The sequence below is a fragment of the Accipiter gentilis genome, chromosome 12, assembly GCF_929443795.1.
Source record: "Accipiter gentilis chromosome 12, bAccGen1.1, whole genome shotgun sequence".
Taxonomy (NCBI): domain Eukaryota; kingdom Metazoa; phylum Chordata; class Aves; order Accipitriformes; family Accipitridae; genus Astur; species Astur gentilis.
The window spans coordinates 31597911-31620108 of NC_064891.1; the positions used below are offsets into that span (position 1 = coordinate 31597911).

The following is a 22198-nucleotide window of genomic DNA, read 5'->3' on the forward strand; positions in this document are numbered from 1 at the left end:
TCATTACACCTGGACAGCTGGGGGAAATATGCATACTATACACCATCACATCTGTTTGGGAGGAGAGGAAGAAGAGAGCAAGAAATCCCCCTTTATTCACACACTGTTATCATTCCTTAGAGTATAACGCATATTTAAGGCTACTCTGTCTGCAACTCCCTTAAAGTGGCTGTGAGTTGGTTTTGCTGCACAGTTAGTGCTGTGGGCCATCCACTATCACTACTTATTTTTGTGCTGTGCAGAGTAGAGGTTGTCTGAGTTGGAGCATTTGAAATGACACTTTAAATGCTGGCAGCAGCTGAATGAGGGATCTGATATTTTCCTTGACGAATAGCCCAAACCGTGGAGAAGACAAGTCCAGGTTCCCAACCCTCACCAGGTCAGATAACGAACCTGACAAGTCGTTGATAAGACACTACAGCCCTTGATAAGACACTGCAGCCCAACCAAATAAATAAAGGGGAATCTCCATCTTCCAGCCTCTTTCCAGAATCCACCTAGGTATTATTTGCCATAATAATAACCAAACACTTGACTGACTTGTTAAAAAAGAATGACTCTTCCCTGCAGACTAGAACTTCGCAAAGTTTACTTTGACTAGTTTCAGACCATAACATAGGTAGGTGGAAAAGCTTAAACCAACTTTTTCTTTATGTTGCACTGCACTATGTTATTTTTCTATAAACATACTTTAAGTCTTCATTGTCCTTGTCCAATTTTTACTGCCTTTCAGAATGCTCCCCCCAGCCCCACCAACCCTCCCCAAGACAGAAATAATTACCATTTGCCAATCTGGTTCTGCAGCATTTACTCCCAGGAACTCAAAATAACTGGCAAATCCTTCATTTAACCACAAGTCATCCCACCAGTCCATGGTCACAATATTTCCAAACCACTACAATTATAAACATTGAAAGATACAGTATTAGCTAAATGGTAAATGTATGTTTCAGTATCTCACATCTCCACATAGAACATTCATTTGTTCACTTTTCTTCCTGTTGCCAGATGAAAATTATCATAATTCTGGGGTTTAAATAGGAATTTAGGCCTCGCCTGGTGTTAAAACATCAGTTTTATTATAAAATTACATATTACTGGGGAGATTGGTAATGATTCATGTGCCACTGAAAATATTTTTAGTTTCTTCCTCTTGATTTGATGATTTGCTCTTGTAAGGATATGTTTTCAGACAGCCTCCACGGTATATAGTTGTCCTTATTTGCTTGCCCAAAAGAGACATCTGCACATGCAAATTAGTTCCTTTAAGACATTTCAGACAGATTTTCGTAAGCTGGCTCACAGTCTGGACCCAAGCATCTAGCTTTCTGAGAAGTATTCAAAGGCAGGAGTTACGGTACTTTAAAGCTCTAATGGGGAATTGGTTTAGCATAGTATTTTGCAATCAAATTGTGAGTACATGGAGAAGATCCTGAGACGGAGTTAATGACAGTATTTTCAAGATTAAAATGTTGTGACTACACATTTGAAGCACTGTAAAAATTAATTGTGTCCTAAAACATACCTGATGAACGAGCTCATGGGCTATCACAGCAGCTACTCTCTGTTTGTTGGAAGTGGCTGACTCATTGGGATCATACAGTAGGTTTGTTTCTCTGTATGTGATCAGCCCCCAGTTCTCCATAGCACCTGTCCCGAAATCTGGAATAGCTATTTTGTCTACATTGAAAGAAAGAGAATATAATTACCACTGTATCCTTTAAGCCACTTAGCTTGTCCTCATTCTGTGTATTCACAGCCTGTTTTGCTTGCCATTTGTGGTTGTGGACCACAATTGCTGTGGACTGCAGTCTATAACCTGTCTTTAAGGGGCAGGGAACTGGCCTGCAGCAGCTGATAGCAAGCACACTGGCTCTGCTGAGATTAATAGAGCTAGGATCAGTTGCACTAGCTGAGGATCTGTCCTGCGAGGTGATGCTATGCCACCTCCTGGGAGCGTGCGTATCACACATTACTTAATTTTGGCTCCAGAAATTAATAGTATTGTCTGGGGATGTGCCGTAGGCAGTAAACCTCCTGAAACTATCTGTAGCATAATGAGGCATGTCATTGTTTGTCATACTGTTGTATTAAAAATATTTATTGACACGTTAACTGAAGTAAATCCTCCATGCAGTGAACAACATCTGCTTCTAGTCCTGGCAATTTGTGGGGGTCACTCATTTATGGTCAGTAATCAATACAGGTTTAAATGAGAATTGCGGACTCAATTGGACTGGCATTTTCTTCTGCAAATAATGACCACAGCGGTTCTATGTGGGTTAGTGAAAAAGTACAGATGGATTTAAAACTGAGTAGAACAAACAACCTTCACTCCACCCTAAGAGAAGATAGGAATTACTTATTTTAATTTAAACAACTTGATTACAGAATCAAAGCTGATAGTCTGGCAAGGGCTTCACTGACAGTCAAAAGGAGGATCTCAAGGAGAATGGCAATGCCAGAAGCCGTAAATCAATGTGAAATACAATATTTAAATAAAACATTATGCAGACATGTATTTGATTCATCAGGTTTGATCTAGATGACTTCTAATACTGAAGAAACAACATAGTAAGTCAAGATTTGTGATCCACCAAATCGACATTCTGAGAAAAACAGTGTAAAATCTACAAGAGCATCTATCCTCTGATACTGCTGACCTTGGGTTACCAGTCCACCCTGTAGTGCAGACAGGCCCCTATCCATACACAGACATGGCAAAGTCATCAGGCTTTTATGGAAATGAAAGTTTGAATATGAAGCATAGCTGAGATATAGTCCTAGTTATTACTGGGGACCAGCGTGCAAAAGAACAACATATTGTACTGTTTTCCCTAATTCAGTTGTCATTGAATGCAAACAGATATTTACAGTAAACTCAGATCATGTTTTGAAAGGAGGAGGTAAAAATCTGTAATACAGGTTAGCCTAATAGGTATATGTATGAATAGCCAATAAAAGGTCTGCATAGAATTGTTAATCCTCTTCCAAGTTTTGGGGTTTTTTTTCCCCATTACATTGCCTTAACTTGTTTGTAGTTAATATTTTTCCATCCTTTTAAGTTCATGAACCTAACTGAATTACCTCTTTGGAGGTCATAGGAGGGGGCATTTCCAAAACTCTGTTTACATTCCCAACTTTGTTAGTTCAGACTGCACAAATCGGATCCAGAGTCCAGATAGCCCAAGTTAAAGGATGCCCAACTGCATTACTTTTTCTTTGCTTGTTTTGTAACCATGGGTAAAATTTGATAGTGTGCCCACTCTTGTTTAGCTCTGGGTCTTTATTTAGCCCAGCAGTAGAAACTACAAATTATATGCTGGACCACATTCATCTTTCTAAGAAGTGGATGCACACCCACTTTGCACTAAGGTTAATAAATAGTATGACATACTCTTTGGCAGTTTACATCTTCACTTATCTCACTGCTGACTTTTGTCCAGAAGTTCCCATGGAAGTGGTACATATTTTTCTCAAACTTCTTCTGGCTCTATTTTAGCTCATGATGTTCCTTTGCTGATGACACGAATGCTTCCCCTGATTTTCCACAGGACACTTTAAAATAACCATGCCAGGACCAGTGCTTCAGTTCAGCAAACTGAACTGTGAGAACTGGTAACTAAACTGTTACTGAGACCAACCCTGCCATCATGACATTTAAGAACATCTTGAACTACATGGGTACAGTTTTAAAACATCCTGACATCATATCAGCAGTTAGCAACCAAATGCTTTCATGATGTTTTCCACCAAAGCACAGAGACCTGTAGGAGAAACGTGACCATGACAGTGAATTAACAGAATGAAAAATAAAAGTATTAATAATCACCTAGTTTTGGAAGAGAATAGCTCAAATTAAAGTACTCTTCAAAGAAGTCGAATACAATTTTTGTTACATTTGCTGCATATTCTGCTGTGTGTATTTGGAGTGGCTGGGCGTAAACTCTCAGCTGTAAAATACAGAGAGACAATTAGAGCAATCTTCAGTTGAAATAAATTAGAAGGTGGCAAGCATTGAAAAGTTGTTTAACATACACAGCTGTAACACTGCAGGTTTTCTCTAAGAGACTGGCCTGAACACTGAATTCTGTTCCCTAACACTTTTATTCAATAAAGTTTTTCAAATGTTGTACATAAAAGAAACCAGGTCGACATAACCTGTGCATGCTTTCCACAGTATGCCTAAACTGTAAAACTGGCAATACCCATGTCTAGAAGCAAACAGTGGCCAAGCTTGGAGCAGGGCCTGGGTGCATACCAGTCTCTCCTTCCCCAAGGCCTGGTTTTCTCAAGAAGGAAGCCTGGACGAGCACAATCGAAGGGAATCCACTTGTTCTGAGCAGTTCGTTGATCTGGACTAATCCCATCAGACCAATCTTTAGGAGCACGTCTGTCCTGAAATGTGTCTGAAGCCCATAACACCTTTTCTTCAATTTCTTCCTACCTATTATCATCATAATTTCCTCTTGTCCTTGTATGTTTGAAGATCTCAGACCCTTTGAAGACAGTGTGTCTACCAGGTCTGTAACTTTTCCTAGACATGCTGGCCCATGGAGGTCCAAATGGCTGTTTGCCCAGGACCTCAGGTCATACAGCCACCCAGTCACAGCTATGGACCCTGCTGGGGTGTTGAGCCTCTGGAAATCCCAGACAAAAATCAGCTCTCTCTTCCCACCAGGTAGGTCCAAGAAAACTGGCATGTTTGGTAGCCCTGTGTGTGATGAGTGACCATTTCTCTGCTCCTCTGGAATATCTGTGCACGCTTTTTTTCCTGAACACAATTAATGGTGTGTTGAGTGCTGATCTTCTGGGGGTCTTTCCCTTATTCTCTTTGTCCCAAAGTTCATACAGATGTCTGCCCCAGAGCAGAGCCATAGCACTGGACTGTCCACTGGCAGGAGCTGTAGGCTATTCTTTTCACTGTCGCCCAAAATCTCCAGTGTGGAAAGTAAGAGATCTTTATATGGAGTAAAGTTTCTGACTTTAGGAAAACCGATCCATCTCATTTTGCAGGCTCTGCATCTCTTATGAATGGGCCACATTCTTCTGGCTGAGTTGGTGTGGCTTGTTTACTCCTCAATGCTGTCTTACAGCCAGGAGTTTAGGGTCCAAACTGAGCAATGAAGCTGGCCTACTCTAGGAGCCCTCTTGGAGCCTGACAACACATTGATTTCAATACCATAAAATTACACTTCCTCCAACAAGAGGGGAGGATGGGAAAGTGGTCAGAAATAAAGCTGTGGAATGAAAAAACAAAACCAAAAAAAGCTTATGAAATTCAATCAGGAATCCATTCCAGCCAGGGGATTTCCCTCAGGATCAGTTTGCAATTACTATCTGCAATTTCCACTTCAGTAAGCTCTTTACCCAATTTAGCAGTCTTTGGTCCCCTAGCTGATCCATATTAATGGTTTCCAAAACCTTCAGCATGCACTAGAACTGACTTTGGGTTTCATTTGTATAATCTCCTCTGTGATTTTCCAAACCAGGCATTTGGCACCTGACAGGTAATCAGCTCAGGAGCATCGTTTCCAGCTGTAGGCACATTTCCCACCATTGATTCCATTAATGTCTTTGTTAGGGCAGCAGCTTGCAGAGCAAACAACAGAGTTTTTAAATAATTTTCTGTGTCATGTGAGCTGTACGCTGTTGCTGCTTGTGAAAGCAATATATGGATCACATGTATACTTTGGGTTGGATGAGGGATTTATTGCTAGCAATTTATACAGCAAACTATGGAATGTTCTTTTCAGCAGTCAGTGAATCTAAATACCTCATTGCTCAGCTGGGCTTCAAAGTTTTTGGAAATGAACTGTTTGGTTAGGAGAAGGACTTTCTAAACATCTGACTGAAAACTCTAAAGATAGCCTGGTTTTCCTGGAGAAAAGGTAATTTTTAGTGATGGAGTTTATGTGGCTCCCTTAATTAAAAAACAATCTTACACATATACTTTACATACATATCCACGCTAAGAGAAAGGAAACGGTTATGATTTTAACTTCACTTAAAACCCAAGTTTTCTAGTGCAGGCAAGTCCTCAGACATTGTTTAGTGAATAGCATTAATAAAATATGTAGTAACCAAGGCCTGAATTAGATGTTTCTTCAGGCAACCTCTGTACTGACATGAATACCTCTGCTTCTACACACACACACACTTTAATTACCATGTTTCAGTGAACACTCCCTTCTATTTAGAAAAGCTACAACCAGTCAGGAACATTGTGGGCTTTACTGTTTTGCTTGCGGAAATAACCCAAATATTGACCTCAGAGCCATATTCTGGAGCATGGCATGGATAAGCAGAGAATGTTAACTTTTGCATCTAGAAAATAAAGAGTTTTACATATGTCTTCAGCACTTTTTTTTTTTCCTACCGCACTATGTTCTACAAAAGCTGCACAAATTCTGATTCTTAAAAGAACTAAACTCTAGAGAATATCTATCGAGGCCAAATAACCAAAGTCCTTTCTCTGGTAGTGAATGGGACAGCTGTGCTGAAGAGCATCTGGTTGACAAAATTGTGTGGCTGGCTGGCTTAAAACATTCTCCTGTTTTGCAAATTACTTAGCCAAACAATAGGGATCTAAGAATATTGCATCACTATCTCAAACCAGGCTCCAATTGCTTGGGTAAGTGTAATTTAGCCTTAGTTACCTGTCAAGAAATAATATATGTGTACAGCATGGTGCTAGAGAGGGGTGTAGAGGAGGGGTGCCTTAGCACAGCACTGTGCCAGGAAGTCTTTGCTAAGAACTGGATCAGCACTTTGGATATTTATACGAGGCAGATTTTCACATCAGTGGACAGCCTTAAGTACGGAAGGATTTGCTGAGGTTTTTCGGATAGAGAAACTCAGGAAGAGCTTACTTGCTAGGGGAACAGTGGTCTGGCTGGGGCTTTGCTCTAGATTCCCTGTCCATTGGCGTCACTGCCTCCAGAAGAGGAGGAAAGGGCTGCCGGCTCGGCTGAACCTCAAGACCATGTGTTACACCCCTAAGAGGAAAAGAAGGGGAAGCAGCAAGAGCATACAGCCCTGGAATCACCCTCCGTCTTGCATGAAATAAATAATTAACAGTGGGTTGAGCACCCCAGACTAGGTTTAGGATAAATGGGGAGTATATGTTGAGGGGCAAATTGTATTTAAGCTTTCAGGTTGTGATTCAGCATGATGTCTTGTGATGTCTTTATGCCTGATCAGCTGCACCTTCAGGAGATTTGAATCTAAGCGAGAACTGGATTGGACTGCCTGCTGCATCTAAATAAAGGAGCTATTTTAATTTTATGGATTCAGATTCAAACACATGTACTTCATTAGGGCATCTACCAAATATTCAGCTGTTTAGGCAGGCACTATCACTTCTATACTTATTTGTAAAGAACTTACACTGGGCAGTTGCCTTTAGCCACTGTTGTAAAATAAATAATATTAGAGCAATACATAATGGCAGATAGCATTGTAGTCCTATGTCTCCATGACTATAAATAGGAAGACATCAAGTGCATAGATTCACACCTTTTAACCCACAGAAAACTGTAAAGTAGCTGTATCCATGGCCTGTGAATCTCTTGTACTCCTGGATTTGTACATTCCCTCAGACTCTGGGCTTCAACTCAGGGATGAGGTTGGAGAAATAGTGCTCCTTCCTCACCCATGTGCCTGTATGGGAGGTACTGACTGGGATCTCACCAAGATGGGAGACAGGGAAGGACTGCAAAACACTGTGTGTAGTCAAGGTCAGAGGGACCACTGTGAACACCCAATCTGATAAAATAGGCTGCATCAAATAGGCTATAGGAAAGGGAAAAGTATGTTCCTGTTTGCATTATAAAAGGAGATGTTTCTTTTTTTTTTTTTTTTTTAAATGCAATTCACAGTACATCTGTCATCTGAACCATGTTCAGGCTGCAACAGAACTTACACGTTTTCCACTAGCGGATATTCTCTCTGTCCACTGGAACTGGTGCACTGCAAAGCATACCAAGTAAGTGCTCATGGGAACTGACTTCTCAAAAGTTGTCTGAGTCCAGCCACTGCCCAGCTGTACAGTTTTCTGCAGAAATGGAAAAATAATTAATTTGATTTTTGGAATTGCAAACATATGCAGAAGAGGATACAATATTTCTATGAAGGCTGCAACTACATAGGAATGATAAATCACCTCTTCTGGCAACCCATTGCCAATGGCATGAGAACAGACAACACGTTTTTTCTGCAATACACAAAATGGGACTTTGTTTTTCTGCACTAAATAAGTCTACCTGGTTCTAATTTTAATCAAGGATTTGAAATCATTCACATGCACAGGAATTTTGCCAACGGGAGTTTTCCAGTGTATGCTAGTGTGTTTTGTTCTTGAAATAGTTGCACTAAATAACATCACTTTGGACAGATCAGAGAAGAGACTGGATTCTCTCCTCTCTTAAGTACATGTGTCATGTAGGAGCCAGCGATTGCTGGGATGCTACTTAGAATAAAGGCCAGTCTAATGAATCTCTCCTGAACTCATTCAGATACAAATTAGCACTGCTAATTGGTGGATTGTTTAATCCTACATAAGGTTTAGTACTGCTTATAGTTTTTATTTTGTAAATCAGTTAAAAACCATTCCTGATTTTCCCAAATGTCCTTAACTCTCAGCTGAACTATATGACCAAACCTGCAACCTGTTGTATGTGATTCATCCTCTAAATACTTATTTCTGCTATTCTTTATCTGCTATTGCCTGTCTGATAATTATTTTGTGCTTCTGACTGGATGACTGACTTAAATAGGACAAAAGCAAACAGCATATAAAAGACATTAACCTTCTTCTAGAGATATAATACTTCATGAGATTTGTTTGTTATAAATACCATATAAATAAAGCACAGAAAATGAATCTTATGGGTAATATGATTCCATGAGCAAAAAACCACTTTTCATGGATATTCACAAACCCTTTTTCATAGAGATAATTGCAATCTACTTTTCCATTATTTGATTCATTTTGACTCTATTTTGATATCTTTTTCTTTCAACAAATTCAGGACTTCAGTGGGAAAAAAGTTTAAAAAAAATCAGTGAAAAATGCAAATGAAATGTTCAAGTTTCTGATTTTGCTATGTAGATTATAAAGTTCCACACCACCAAAACTACTACAGGACATGTAAATGTAACACACAACGTGCTTTGCATTTACAAACTATTACATTTCCATCTGTTGAAAAGATTTCCCAAAGATCTTTCACTACTAAGAACAGAGCTACTGACCTTGTGAGTGCACCAGATGAAAAAGTGCCCTGCTATCATCCATTAGTCAAACCTGAGTATGAACCCAGTATAACCTACATTTCCCTCCCTGCACTTGGATTTTAGCAAATTAATTAACAAGCAGTAGCTAGCTCTTTGAAAGCTTATTTTTGTCTGTTCATACTAGAGGCAAGGTCCACATGTAAAGGTGTAAAGTAAATCCCCAAACCCACTAAATCTTGATAAGATCTAGTCTCATCCCCTCATCTTTCTTGCCAGTACCCTTGCTTATTTGAGGTCTGTGAAGAAAGGTACAGCAAACACTCTCCTTTCCCGTGTTTTTCATCAAACTGCCTGGTGCTTTTCTAGGTATCATAGAAGTATTTTTAATAACAATGGGTTAGAGCTTTACATTTGCAAAGGGTCTGGGAGGCAGCTGTATTGGATTGGTAATAGTTCTCTCAGCTGCATTGCTAGGGGATAGTTAAGGTTTGGGGGACTCTTTAAATAAAACAGTACACAGTAAAGCAGACCTTTGTTTTCTGGGTGGGGGAGTGATTGGGAAGATGCAAACATCAACAGCCTGGAGGCTGGAAGCTCTTTTTTTCTTTCCTTTTTTTTTTTTTTTTTTTTTTTTTAAACTTGGCATTTTATCTCCCATTCAGAACATATTCATTAGAAATTATACATTGGACTACATATTCAGTTAAACTATTCATTAGAAACTCTCTCAGCTGAAAGCCATTCAATCTTCTTCCAGAGGGCCCAGAGGTAGATAATTGATGCCATTGAATCTTGTACAAAACTTGGAATTTGATCCACCAGATCCAGAAATAGATTATTTAGGAAATTACACTCATGGTGAACTGACAAGTGTCCACACCCATGAGCTGACAGATGGGATTTCAGATCCTGTATTATTAAAAATAATAATCCTAGGCTTTCTTGCTAGCAGGAACCTTTGCCATTAGATTGTGATCAGCAGACCCTTGCTTTGGACCATTATGTAGTTTCAATGATTATTTTAGACTTCCCATCTGGGAAGCAGCTGTATTCCAGAGAATTTCTTCTCAGAGTCCACCTGGTTTCACTGAAGAACCTGCATATACCTATTTATAGTTAGTAGGGGATGCTCACCTAGAATATTTTAATAGAGGACCAGCTACCTAAAGACAGAAGAGATGTTTCATTTCTGCTTTGGATTTGGCTCTGTATTGCCATGTTTTGTGCTGGTGGACCACTGGGAGTCCTAACCAGCCAACCAGTCCTGTTTTACGGAATCTTATTAACCTTTAGCTTTACAGTGTCTGTGTGGTAGAGTCTGTGAACGCTCAGGGAACTTGCGATCCATGCTACCCTTCCAGTGGCTTTACAGAGCCATTCCACTTAGGCAGCAGAGTTGGGAAGTACATACCTGTACTGGCATGTTTGAAAGTGCTTGGTACGCATCTTGATGTACAATCGATATGTTGTAAGTCGCCTTTTTGTTGGGCTCGTCAAAGCAAGGAAATGATTTCCGTGCATCTGTTGGCTCATGATCAGTAGCTGCAATGCTCCTTAAACAAACAACACATTGACAAGCCTTCATTATATACCTTTTAAACCTTGTCTGCAATTTCTAAGCATAATTTTTTAGCAGTTTCACAAACTAAAGTCAACTACAAATATTTGTGTGTACTTGTCCATTTACAAAAGTAGATGCCATCAGAAATGCACAGGCTGACATCATACAGGTATTTGTAACACATATACCTCAAAGTTTGCCATCAGCATCCTCTAGGTTTCAGAGCAAAAAGCTAAAGCAAATTGCTTATCATCAAACATTTTTAGAAGCCAGCCAATGTGATAAGAATGACCCCTCATGGATAGCAAAAATTTTGCTCACTTTCCTGATGAGCTTTCCCATTGATTTTTGTGCCTAAAATAAACTACTGATGGTATCGTCTGAAAGGAGTATTAAGATCCTGATATGGAGACGCTTACTTAAGTCACTGCATGTGTTGTTTACCCACTAGAGCGTATCTTGGGATTGGAGTCTTCAACATCTCCTGAGAAGACACCTCGAAATTGTGTAAGTGCCCGTAAAATCTCATCCTGCTTGTGTGTTTCTTTTTCTGCAGTTACCATGTACAGTTTTCTGCTGGTGCTGTTATGCTCTCCTGATTCCATTAATGAAACTGCTGGAGAAAGCATGGGAAGTTCAGGTGAATATCCTAGTACATAACTGATGCTATGGTAGCTGTGTTGGAGGGTTTAGAAAGTCATCTGAGTTACGCAAAAACAGCTGGAGGAGCTAGACAATAGGGGTCACGTAAAAAAATAAGGTGAAGGTTGTGAACGTTCATATCGTGCTTGCCTCTGCTCCAACTATATATTAAGCTAGCTTTTCTTTCCAAAAAGTAATTAAGAGCGTACATCATAAATTACAGATCTGCAGCAATCCTACAAGCTCACTTGACAACCAATTTTTCAATGTTTCTCTTGCCCTTGGCATTTCCCTGTGACGGTTAAATACTAAACTGGTCATTAGGAACTTGTAGCAGCAAGGGTCATTTACAAGCCTGATGGAGGTAATATGTCTGGGTTCTTACCATTCATGTTCATTGGAATAGTAACTCAAAAGTTCATGGGTAGACAGCATAATGAACACTCACCTTAACATAACTTCAGGCTCAACAGAGTTTCTTTTGCTTGGTAAATTGTTTGATGTCGCTCTCTACTTTTTGTAGGATTTGAAAGCTATTGCACAATTAAGTTAACTTCAAGTCCCCAGGGCAATGCTTCACAGCTATTGCTTAAAAAATTGGCTATCTATTTTGACATATTTGTATCTTGTTCCTACAGACTGATAACACTGTGATATTTCTGTTGTTTTATAAGGTGATAATCCATCTATCCTCATATATTTGTGGATGCATATAGACATCAGCAGTGCAAAACCTTAGTACTACCATTCCTATGGGGTAGATGATGAGAGCTCCAGGCTATGGCATGCATAGAAGTGCCACTAGAAACATGAAAGGTTGTAACTTCCTTTCAAACTGTATAATGTAGTTTTTTAGATAAGATTTTCTTCACTGCGTGGTGGCTCCTGCACTTCTCTTTGCTGTTGATGTCCAGATCTTTAAATATGAACTAGAGGTGACAATTGTAAATATCATCGAATTGAAGATCTGGCTGGAGCTGCATCCAGCTGTTGTTCCCAAAATAAAACAGCACTGCATTTAGAACCATGATGAATTTCCCGCCCTCCCTTTTATTTTTTCCCAAAGCACAGGGGGTTAGTGGAAAAACCCCTCCTCTTGAGCTAATTAAAGCATTTTTCTCCTAGTCTTTCCCTAAATTCAGGTTCATTGCTTCTTCTGAGAAAATTTTCTCCTTGAGGAAGAAATCCAACAGTGCTACTTCTGTACACTAAAGAATATTTTGCCTTTCCCAAATCAATAAAATCCTAAATGCCAGTCTCCTTGTTAGAGATGTGCCCAGACAAATATCTTTTATAAGTTTCTTGTTCTCCTCTTACAGAGGACAGAGAGAATTCCTATAAAAGGGAAGCTATACCTTGTCACTAACAGTAATGCAAAATCAAAACCAGCTGCTGTGACATGTTTTTATCATCTGTAATATTAAGGAGAAAATAAAAGTGGATTTTAGCACACTCCTTGAGAGGCACTAATGAGTTAAAAGAACCCATTACAGCATGCAAGGACTCTTGTTGTGCTCCTTTCCCTAATACCTGAAAATAACACTGTTGTAACATATTTATGCTCACTGCATCATGCAAAGTAGGGAAGGACTGCTATTCCCCTTTCATAAATGGGGAAATGAAATGCGCAGACAGAGGAATAGCTTTACCTAAGTACCTCGGTGCGTACAGCTGGATTCAGGCACCCACAGGAGGATCTAGGCAGGTCTATGTATAAAATCTGCGTTCTCAAAGTCCCTGCTTTCCCGCTCCCCACCCTCACATGCACGTCAATTTAAATAGTTGTGCTCCCAAAGTATCTTAAGATCCGCTCCTGGGCATGTCCAACAGCACCTTTGTCCTGATGGGGACTGTTTGATCTGTCTGAACAGGATTTGCAAATGAGGTGTTCTTCTCCCTAAGCCTCCCACGTATCCCAGACTTGCAGGCATGTTCAGCACGTGTTTACCTGTTTTCTACAAAATGTAGTGGGAGATTTCATTCTAAGCAACATCAGAGCCTGGACATGTGCCCAGTTTGTAAACAAAAGGCATTATAGCAATGCTTTGGCAAACCTTTGGCTTCACAGATAGACAGCTGGGGAGAACCTCAGCCCTGGGAGCTGACTTTCCAGCGTTACTAATTTTCTCAAAAGGTCCCACTGCTTCTAACACTGCCCAGAAGGGATGGGGGAGTAGGTTAATTACATGTTGGCTCTCATTTTCACCTCAGCCCCCTTCTTCTGCTATTAATTGACTTGCTTGACTTTTGCTATTTGCTGATCCGATTTGTATTTACTTACAACATGACAAAAAAAGGAACTATTTGGGTTGAAATTTTCCAAGGGTGATGTCTGCCTCAGACAAAGGTGAAATAAAAAAGCTAATTCTGGTCAGCATTGTTTTTGAGTAGAAAGCCAGGGCAAAATGCAGTTTTAATAAGTAATAAAACCCTTCCCTTGCCATCCTTCCTCACCCCATCCTATCATCTACCCTCATGCCACATAGCAGCAACTTGGCTGGCGGTTGCAGCACCACTTGGCTGGTGGTGGTTTTCATGTCAAAGCTGTACGTATCACTATCATGTACATCGCCTCTTCCACCCCCACAAACAATCTGCCCAAACCTAACCACATGAAAAGCATTTCAGAAATCACCATTCACTCATTCTTATTAAAGCCTTTCTCAAGCCTAACAAACAAATTTACACACTCAAGTTCCTCTCTGTATTGAGTGTCTTCAGACTGCTGGCTGGGACCATCCTTGCAATTATACCTTCCAGCATCCAAATCAAGAAGTAAGAACCTTCTTAAAGTGAGCTCACATTTTATGCTTTCTTTAGCTTATGAAGTTCTCTTTCCTTCCTGATGTCAGATGCTTGGTCCTTGTCTGGATCCGAGGGATGGGCACTCACCTTTCCTGCTCTGTGACTCAGGAGACCTGCATTCTGGTCCTGCTGTTCTGGTGTTATGACAGATCTGTTAATTTAATATCTAGGTAGCCTTCACCAATAAAAAGGAAGTAACACACCTCAACTTAGAAAGATGTTAACAGGTTACACTTTAAAACTGCTGTGGGGATGTCAGATGCTCAAAGTGTCAAACCAAAGCACCTTCCAAGTCAGAGCAATACTGAGATTGTAGATGGAGGAAAACAAGAGGGAAAGACCTGGCTGGGGTTAAAGCTGTTCTCTACATGGCTTCTTCCCAGATCAGGTAACTATGTTTAAGTATGAAAAATCAATGCTTGCTTTTTTCTCTGCCTCTTGGATTTGCTGCTGCTGGTGCCTGTCGCTGCTGCTACTCCTGGCATTGCCTGTCAGCAGCTGAATGGAGCTGATACGACTCTCACTCATGACACCATTGTCCCAGGAGGGCAAACAAGTGCCGTGAAAACATACTAGTGTTTGTCTCCATGCTCCTGCTACAGGGCCTTGGAAAAGTCTAGCCAAGTTTATCTTCCAGCTGTAAAGGCTGGAATGAGTCACTTCAGAAACGTAAATATTGGAAAATGGATGAGTGTCCTCTCCATAGGTTAACTGCAAAGAAATGCTTCTGAGCAGTGGGCAATGGCTTTTTCAAGCTTCCACCTTGAAGTAGTGCAAACCTGGGAAATGGAATGGGTTAACTGAACTGGCAGAGGCTTTGTAATCTTTCAATAACTAGTGATATATTAAAAAGGAAGAGCTGTAGCACAAAAAACCCAAGTCAAAGATAACTTCATTGTTTGGACTTCCTACCCATAATTTAAACCAGCTGCAGGAGGGACAGGGAAGTGCTGGTTTGGATATTCCTCAGGCTTACAACATCAAGGAGGCATGATGTCAGGAAAACTATCATAAGAGCATTTTACACCAAAACTGTTAGCTTGGGGAGTGACAGGAGAGAGTGGTGAGAGCTGTATGCTATTTATTGTGCTACAGAGATAAAAACAGGCCTCGATCCCTCCAGCTCTCTGAGGGAGCCATTCATAAAGCTCAAAGATAACCTGGGATCAGTAGAGTTTGAAAAAGTTTTTCAGAATAATAATAATAACAAACCCCTCATCTCTCCTGCCCACATTCACTTGTCAACAGCCAAAGGGTTTTGAATACAGCATCTTCCTTAGGGGAATGAGAAAATTAAAGAACAGCCCAGAATGTCAGCAAGTTGGTGAGAGACAAGACTGAGAACCTGAAACAGAAATAAAGCAGGCCTGAGCAAGTAGAAATAGAGAAGAAGTTTTAATAAATGAAAAAAAACCTGCTTTACTTGATCTGTCCGTTCTCAGTGTAGGTGGTCCTATAAAACCCAACCAGGGAACCATTCAGCCAGCCTTGAAACTTCAGAGTGAGTATATAGGGATCACTTTCATCAGTGACAGAGAGCTCTGCTTCTGCCTTCATCACTATGTACTCTTGAGGCTTGTACCCAAAGCAGTCGTTCAGAGCAATCTGCTGTCCTGAGGATTTCCGGAGTGTAGGCATTTCTGTAATCTTGGTCTCTCGCAGGTGGAGCCATAGGTAGCTGGTAGATTTTTCCAAAGCAATAGAAATACTGACTGTCCCAGTGTAAATGTCTGTCTCCATTTCAGGCTTCATTTCCAGATCATAGTGCACAGGCTTGACATAAGTGGGTAGCCTAAAATGTCTCCAGTCTCCAGTCTCATCATTTTTAGGAGGACAGGGACCCAAATCCACTGGGGGAGGAGGGTTTGTTGGCTGATCTGTTCCCCCTGAAGGTTGCTGAGATTTAGGTCTGCTCAATCCCACGCCAAGCCCCACTGCAAGACCTACAATGACCACAACACCACAGATGACAGCCACGTGCTTTGTCTTCATGCAGTACCTCTTGGACTTCTCATCCTCAAAATCCATGCCCTCCATCTCTGCTCCCGGGTCTGTTCTCAGAGCAAAACATTAACTGTAAAAAAGCTCGTTAGTACTTCAGCACTTGCATTCAGTAAACTCAGCAGACGGTTTGTATTTTAATTGTGTAGCTATAGCTGTTCTCTGCCCGTCTCCCCCACCTCGCTTTCCACGAGACAGTCAATTAATTAAAGACAACATGCATTTGGAGGAAATGTGAATGATCAAAAGGAGTGCAGCTGGGCTGGGAGACGGAGGGAACTGACACAGAAGAACATTGTTCCTGCCGCGCTCCCCTTATAAGCAGCACAGCCCCACCCCCAGCCCCTCCTGCTCTAGCCTGAGTTAAATATAAAACAGTGCTATGTTAATCAGCAGTTAGGAGATGATCAGATGCCAAAGCCCTGTCAGCAGTGGTCAGAAAGAGTTTGCAGATAGAGATGTAACTGCTCCAAACCCTCAACCTTTGCCACTACCTCTTCCTTTTCTTCCCCTGCTGTGTCTTGTTTAGGTTTTTGAGGTTTGGGTTTTTTTTACTCTTTGCTCTTACTAGCAAAGGTTTCCTTGAACTCCCACCCTATAGTTTGTGAAATGACATCTCCAAAGTCTCAAAAATCCAGCAAAAATCATATACATCTTTCAAGGCCTCTTCAACTGTTTCCCCTCTTTTCCAGGCTCATTTACCTTTGCTGAGTAATTTGAGGCAGTCACGGGCAGAAGAATGCACAATGGAGCAATAAATTTTGATGACTGACTTCGAACTTTAAACCATGTCCAATTCCTCTCCCCCTCATAAGGCCAGTTTTCCAGGAGATTGCTCATAACCATGCATGCAAGCTGGTAGCCTGGGATAACATTGCCGTGTTGGTCAGCACAATTACAGCACTGCCTGTGAACCCTTGCTGCGAGGGACACTTCTAAATATGCAGTTATATGATTTATGTACTAAAGATCTAATTTAGCATTTACTGTATGTCATCACGATGTGGCACTTCATCAAAACAAATTAATTTAATAGAGTCTGATTCTGCTTGGGGGAACTTGGTGTAAGTAAGGCCTTGCTAGCCTGCAAGCGAGATGTTGCTAATGCAGTATGAAACCGAGTACAGCGGTAGTCTTGACCTCGTTTGATGCTGAACTAAAGGAACACTGTAGAACAGAAACTTCAGTCCCTGGATCTCTTAACCCTTTTTCTCTACTTATGGATCCCACTTGAGTGGATTGGGTTTTTAATCAGGCACATCAGTTTGGCTTCATGCCTCCTGTTTTAGTTTATCAGGTGACAGATTAACATCACTCTTCACATCAGTTACAACTCTCTGATGACTTAGCCTTTTTTTTTTTTTGGTGGTGGATGAAGTTTCACCTGGATGGGTTGACTTATGCCCTAGAATCAGTTAACACATGTTCTGAGTGAGATGCACTGAATCAAAAAGGGACCTTTTCCAGGACAGTCTATTTAGAAATGGATCTGCTCACAAGGTTTGTACGCCTCCCTTTAAAATATCGCCAGCCACCACGGGGAACTTTAGCCACCCAGTTTGCATCAGCACCCTTACAGCACACTACTATTTATATAGCAACTTGTTTTAAAGGCAAGGTTTTCCAACAGGAATTGAGAAAAGAAAAGGTCTTTTTTGCAGAGCGTCAAGTTAACTCTTACTCAGATATTTTCAAAGTGAAAAACCAATGGAGAAAAAAAATTAAGCAGAAAGCTAAAAATCTGTTTCACATTATGTCTCTTTTTATTGTTTCCCATTTCTCTGCTGTGATCAAAACTAGATATGACGTGGAAAACCAGTGCCTTTTAATGGATTGGATAAGAATTTAACTTCTAGCAACAGAGCCAGCATTGAAGATCATATTTAAAATCATTTCAGCTCTTTTGTTTTTATTGAACAGGACAAGGAAAAAGAGTGAGAGTAGATTTTAAATAAGACATCTGAAGCCAGAGCAGGCCATAAGTGATGAGATAGTAAATATATCTTGATTTCAGGCATGCTTTTTACATCACTCCCATTTTCATTCTCCTTAGCGATGAGGTTTTCTGTTACATTTTTAATCTGAAGGTGAAAAATGGTCTTTGAGTTTATAGACTTCAGAGCAGATTATTTAATTATGAAGAGACTTGCAGATTTCTTTACTGGTAACAGTTATGTTCTTCAGGAAGAGCTAGAAAACATATGTGGATGAAGTGGTCCTAAACAGCAAAAATATATATATTTCTTATCCTAAGCTTTAAAAACAACACTAGTAGTAAAAGCCATTACAAGCTAATGAGGAGCAACAAATGAATCAACTCAACAAGTAGCAGAGATTATTGGTGTCTTCTGCTAGTCAAGAGCAGTAGTGCAGTTATATGCAAGCTCTAGCATGGATCTTCTCTTTATAAAAACTGAGTTTCAAGCCTAGTTGCTGCCAAAAATAGCTATAATATATTTCTGATAGTGGTAGTTATGAGCAGACTTATCCCTCCCGTATCAGAAATATGTGTTGTTCCTAGCTGACACCACTGGGGTCAGCTAGCAGCACTAAGAAGATCCCTAACTGCCAATGACCCAATATACATGTCCAAGGATAAGACAGGGCTCAAATTGTTAATTCCTCTACACAGGAGCAATAAAGGAGGGCAGAGCTCCCAAAGGCAATGCCAGTACTCTCCCTGCTTGGCTGTATGCAGGTAGAAAGGGGCAGGGAACACGATCTGCCTCCCTAGAGAGGAAAGCACTATGGCTTTCATCAACAAGGTATATATGCTTTGTCTACCCTCTCCCCACGGGCATAAGATGATGAATCCCCATACGGAAAGTGGAAGAAAGCTCACCCCAACCTGCTCTAGCATAAACCACAAGCATGACTGCAGGCAAGTGCTGACCAAGCGTGGAGGGATTTAAATTGCTTTAGCTTAGTTTCTAGAAAACTGAAAAGAGATTAAAACAATCTTATCAGTCACCTGGACAATGCTAACACCTGCTATCATTTGTTTGGTGTTGATTTTTAATTGAAGCAATTTCACCTTAAGTTAGGATTTAGTTCTGTCTGCACCAGAATTACCACACTAGCTTAACCCTGCCCCTTTGGCTACCTAAAATGGAGGGGCATATGAAGTCACCCTGTTCTGTTATGACATTGCTGGTGGGGACATGTGTGTGCCTGTAGGAGTAATATCCAGATATCTTTTCAGACAACTACCAGGAATATAATGAATCCTAATTTTTATCCCTGAACTGCCAGCCATTCATTTCCCATATAATTTCCAATTTTAAGATCAGAAAATGGAATAAAATTTCTGCAAGTAACAGTCAGGATCAGTGCTAGCACAGACCTGCTGTAGGCATTCGGGGAGAAGTCACATAGTCCCAGGAAATCCTTAACTGAAGCTGACAATGAATAAAGAGCTGCTCTAGAAAGCATCAAAGACATGGAAATAAACGAAGTCTATTAAAAAAAACAAAACAAAAAACGGACACCCCCCCCGCCCCATGCAATTCAACAAATGAAATTCCTCCAAGCCAAGTCCATCCTTGGAATAACATGAAACACTTACCGGGCCTATGCCAACGTGGTCTTTGGCTCCCTGTGTCCAGGGACATTAAGGCAACATGAGGGCAGCAGGGTCTAAGGACCTCTGATTTCCTTCTGTTCTCTGAGCTGCCCCTGCTATGACATTTAGGGATAATAAATTGAGCCTCTCAGCCTCCATCAGGAGGAATTTGGCTCTTTTTATGCTTAACTAACACTCCTTGTTAGATTTGTTGTTGCAAAAAAAAGAAGGCATGAAGCAATCTGCTATAGTGACTGCTTTCTGGCAGAACTGCAATTGTAGACTTCTCCCCTGTGGCCCTCTACCAAAAAAAAGTTTAGGACATTAATTTGAGAAATGTGAAACTGATTGTGGTGTTCCACCAGGTCACAAATTAACTGTGTCAGAACTAATTCCTTTGTCCAGTGTTTTCCTATGTCTGTAATGACTGATTTTGTCTCTATCTTTGGCTTTGAACACCCTCTAGCAATCCTTAATCCCCTAGAGTTCACGAGTCTCACTAATTACTGGCTTGCACTGGTCCTTGTTCCACTCACAATCTTTTCTATGACAGTTTTTAACTACAAACCAAGTCCTTTTGGGTTTGTGTTGTTTGGAAATGCAAATGTGTTAGACTGATTTGAGAAAGACAGTCAGGTTTTCTTCAGTCATAATTGCTTCCCCATTTGGATCTTTGAAATCTGGCCCCAGCTGTGGGCCACTGTTGGCTGCTGTGCCCTGGGAGGACTGCGTTATTTCCTGCAGCAGACTGATGAGCTCTGTATATAACACGCTGGTTGAAGCGCAGTGCAGTCCCACCACTTATTCTGGGTTCTGCTGTGCTCCCCCAGGAGGTCAGTGCTGGATGTTTTGTTCATCACTAGGGTCAAGGCTGAAGGTAGTTACCTCAAAGCTTCTTCACAAGGAAGTACTGTGAGTTACCTTTAGCAGAGACTTTATTTCCTTCCTTTCTTTTTTTCCTGTTTCAAATTCCTGGATGTAGATTCTGTGCCTCAAAATGTGAATATAATCTCATATTTGTGTAAACAAAGCAAGTCCATTTGCTTTGCTATATTGTATCAAGTCATATCTTATCTTATCTCATCTTATCTTATCATTTGATCTGCCACTGCATTGCTACCAAGATGAGCTTGCTTGGGTTCCATCATTCTAATTATTAACCTTTGATACAAAACCAGAATAGTCTTGATGCTGGTGAATACAGTTCCAACTTTCCAATTCTAATGTGTTTTATTATTTTTACATTTTAGTATCCTATTTCTTGTCAACGCTGGTCATTACAATAGTTACAGTTTATGGATCTGCATTTCAAAGTCTAGCTTCCAATATGAAATTTCCTTTTTGTCTTTAAAAACATGCCTGAGGAGAGTTCTACTGTATCAACAAAATACAATTTAACTTACATGGACATTTTGTCAAACTCGCTCAATATTGGGTCCCTCACTACAGGAAAGACACTGAGGTGCTGAAGCGTGTCCAGAGAAGGGCAACCAAGTTGGTGAAGGACCTGGAGCACAGGTCTTATGAGGAGCAGCTGAGGGAACAGGATTGTTTAGTCCTGAGAAAAGGAGGCTGAGGGGAGACCTTATCGCTCTCTACAACTGCCTGAAAGGAGGTTGTAGTGAGGTGGGTGCTGGTCTCTTCTGTCAGGTGGCTGGAGATAGGATGAGAGGAAATGGTCTCAAGTTACGGCAAGGGAGGTTTAGGATGGATATTAGGAAAAAATTCTTTACTGAAAGGGTTGTCAGACATTGGAACAGGCTGCCCAGGGAAGTGGTGGCGTCACCGCCTCTGAAGGTACTCAAAAAGCGCGTAGACAAGCCACTTCAGGACATGGTTTAGTGGGCATGGATGATGGTTGGACTCGATGATCTTGAAGGTCTTTTCCAACCTAAATGATTCTCTGATTCTATCATTCTACATATTGGGACACCAGCAGGCCCACAGGAAAACCAAATACTGCAGTTTAGAAATTCAGTGGGAAATTCCCTGAGAACTTCTGGAAGCATTTTCTCCTCTTAGAATGAAAAACTTGCTTTTCACTCTTCACTTTTTTTTGTGCGTGAGGGTGATACCTTAGAAGACCACCTCTCTCCACTTGCAATTCAGAGCACTACTTTTAATCTGTCTGATATGAGTTACAGTTCCCTGAGGTGCCACCTCTGCCCTTGAGCACTGCTGTGTCATTCAATATGCAGTTGTATTGATCCGTTTCTATGTCTAGATAGCAGGGCATGAGAAGAAAAGCATTTTGATGGAGGAGAGGTGTAAAATTTCCTTCCTACCTTGACTGGCCCCAGCCTGAAACTGTTAACCTTCAGGGCAGGCTTATTTGTACTGCTTTCTCCTTTAGAAGCAGGGGGGAGTTCAGAGGCCAAATAAATGGAAAC

General features: G+C 40.8%; 1 protein-coding gene across 1 annotated transcript in view; it reads right to left on the reverse strand.

The window, feature by feature from the left end:
- ENPEP (glutamyl aminopeptidase) overlaps positions 1–16520 on the reverse strand; it is a 37064-nt gene extending 20544 nt beyond the window's left edge. The window contains exons 1-6 of the mRNA XM_049815401.1: positions 15669–16520; positions 10649–10790; positions 7925–8056; positions 3833–3953; positions 1526–1680; positions 782–895 (exon numbers count right to left, since the gene is read on the reverse strand). Of these exons, the coding sequence (XP_049671358.1) occupies positions 782–895; positions 1526–1680; positions 3833–3953; positions 7925–8056; positions 10649–10790; positions 15669–16282 (1278 nt within the window). The 5' untranslated portion in view covers positions 16283–16520. The remainder of the gene's footprint in view (positions 1–781; positions 896–1525; positions 1681–3832; positions 3954–7924; positions 8057–10648; positions 10791–15668) is intronic.
- Between the last annotated feature and the right edge of the window lie 5678 nt (positions 16521–22198).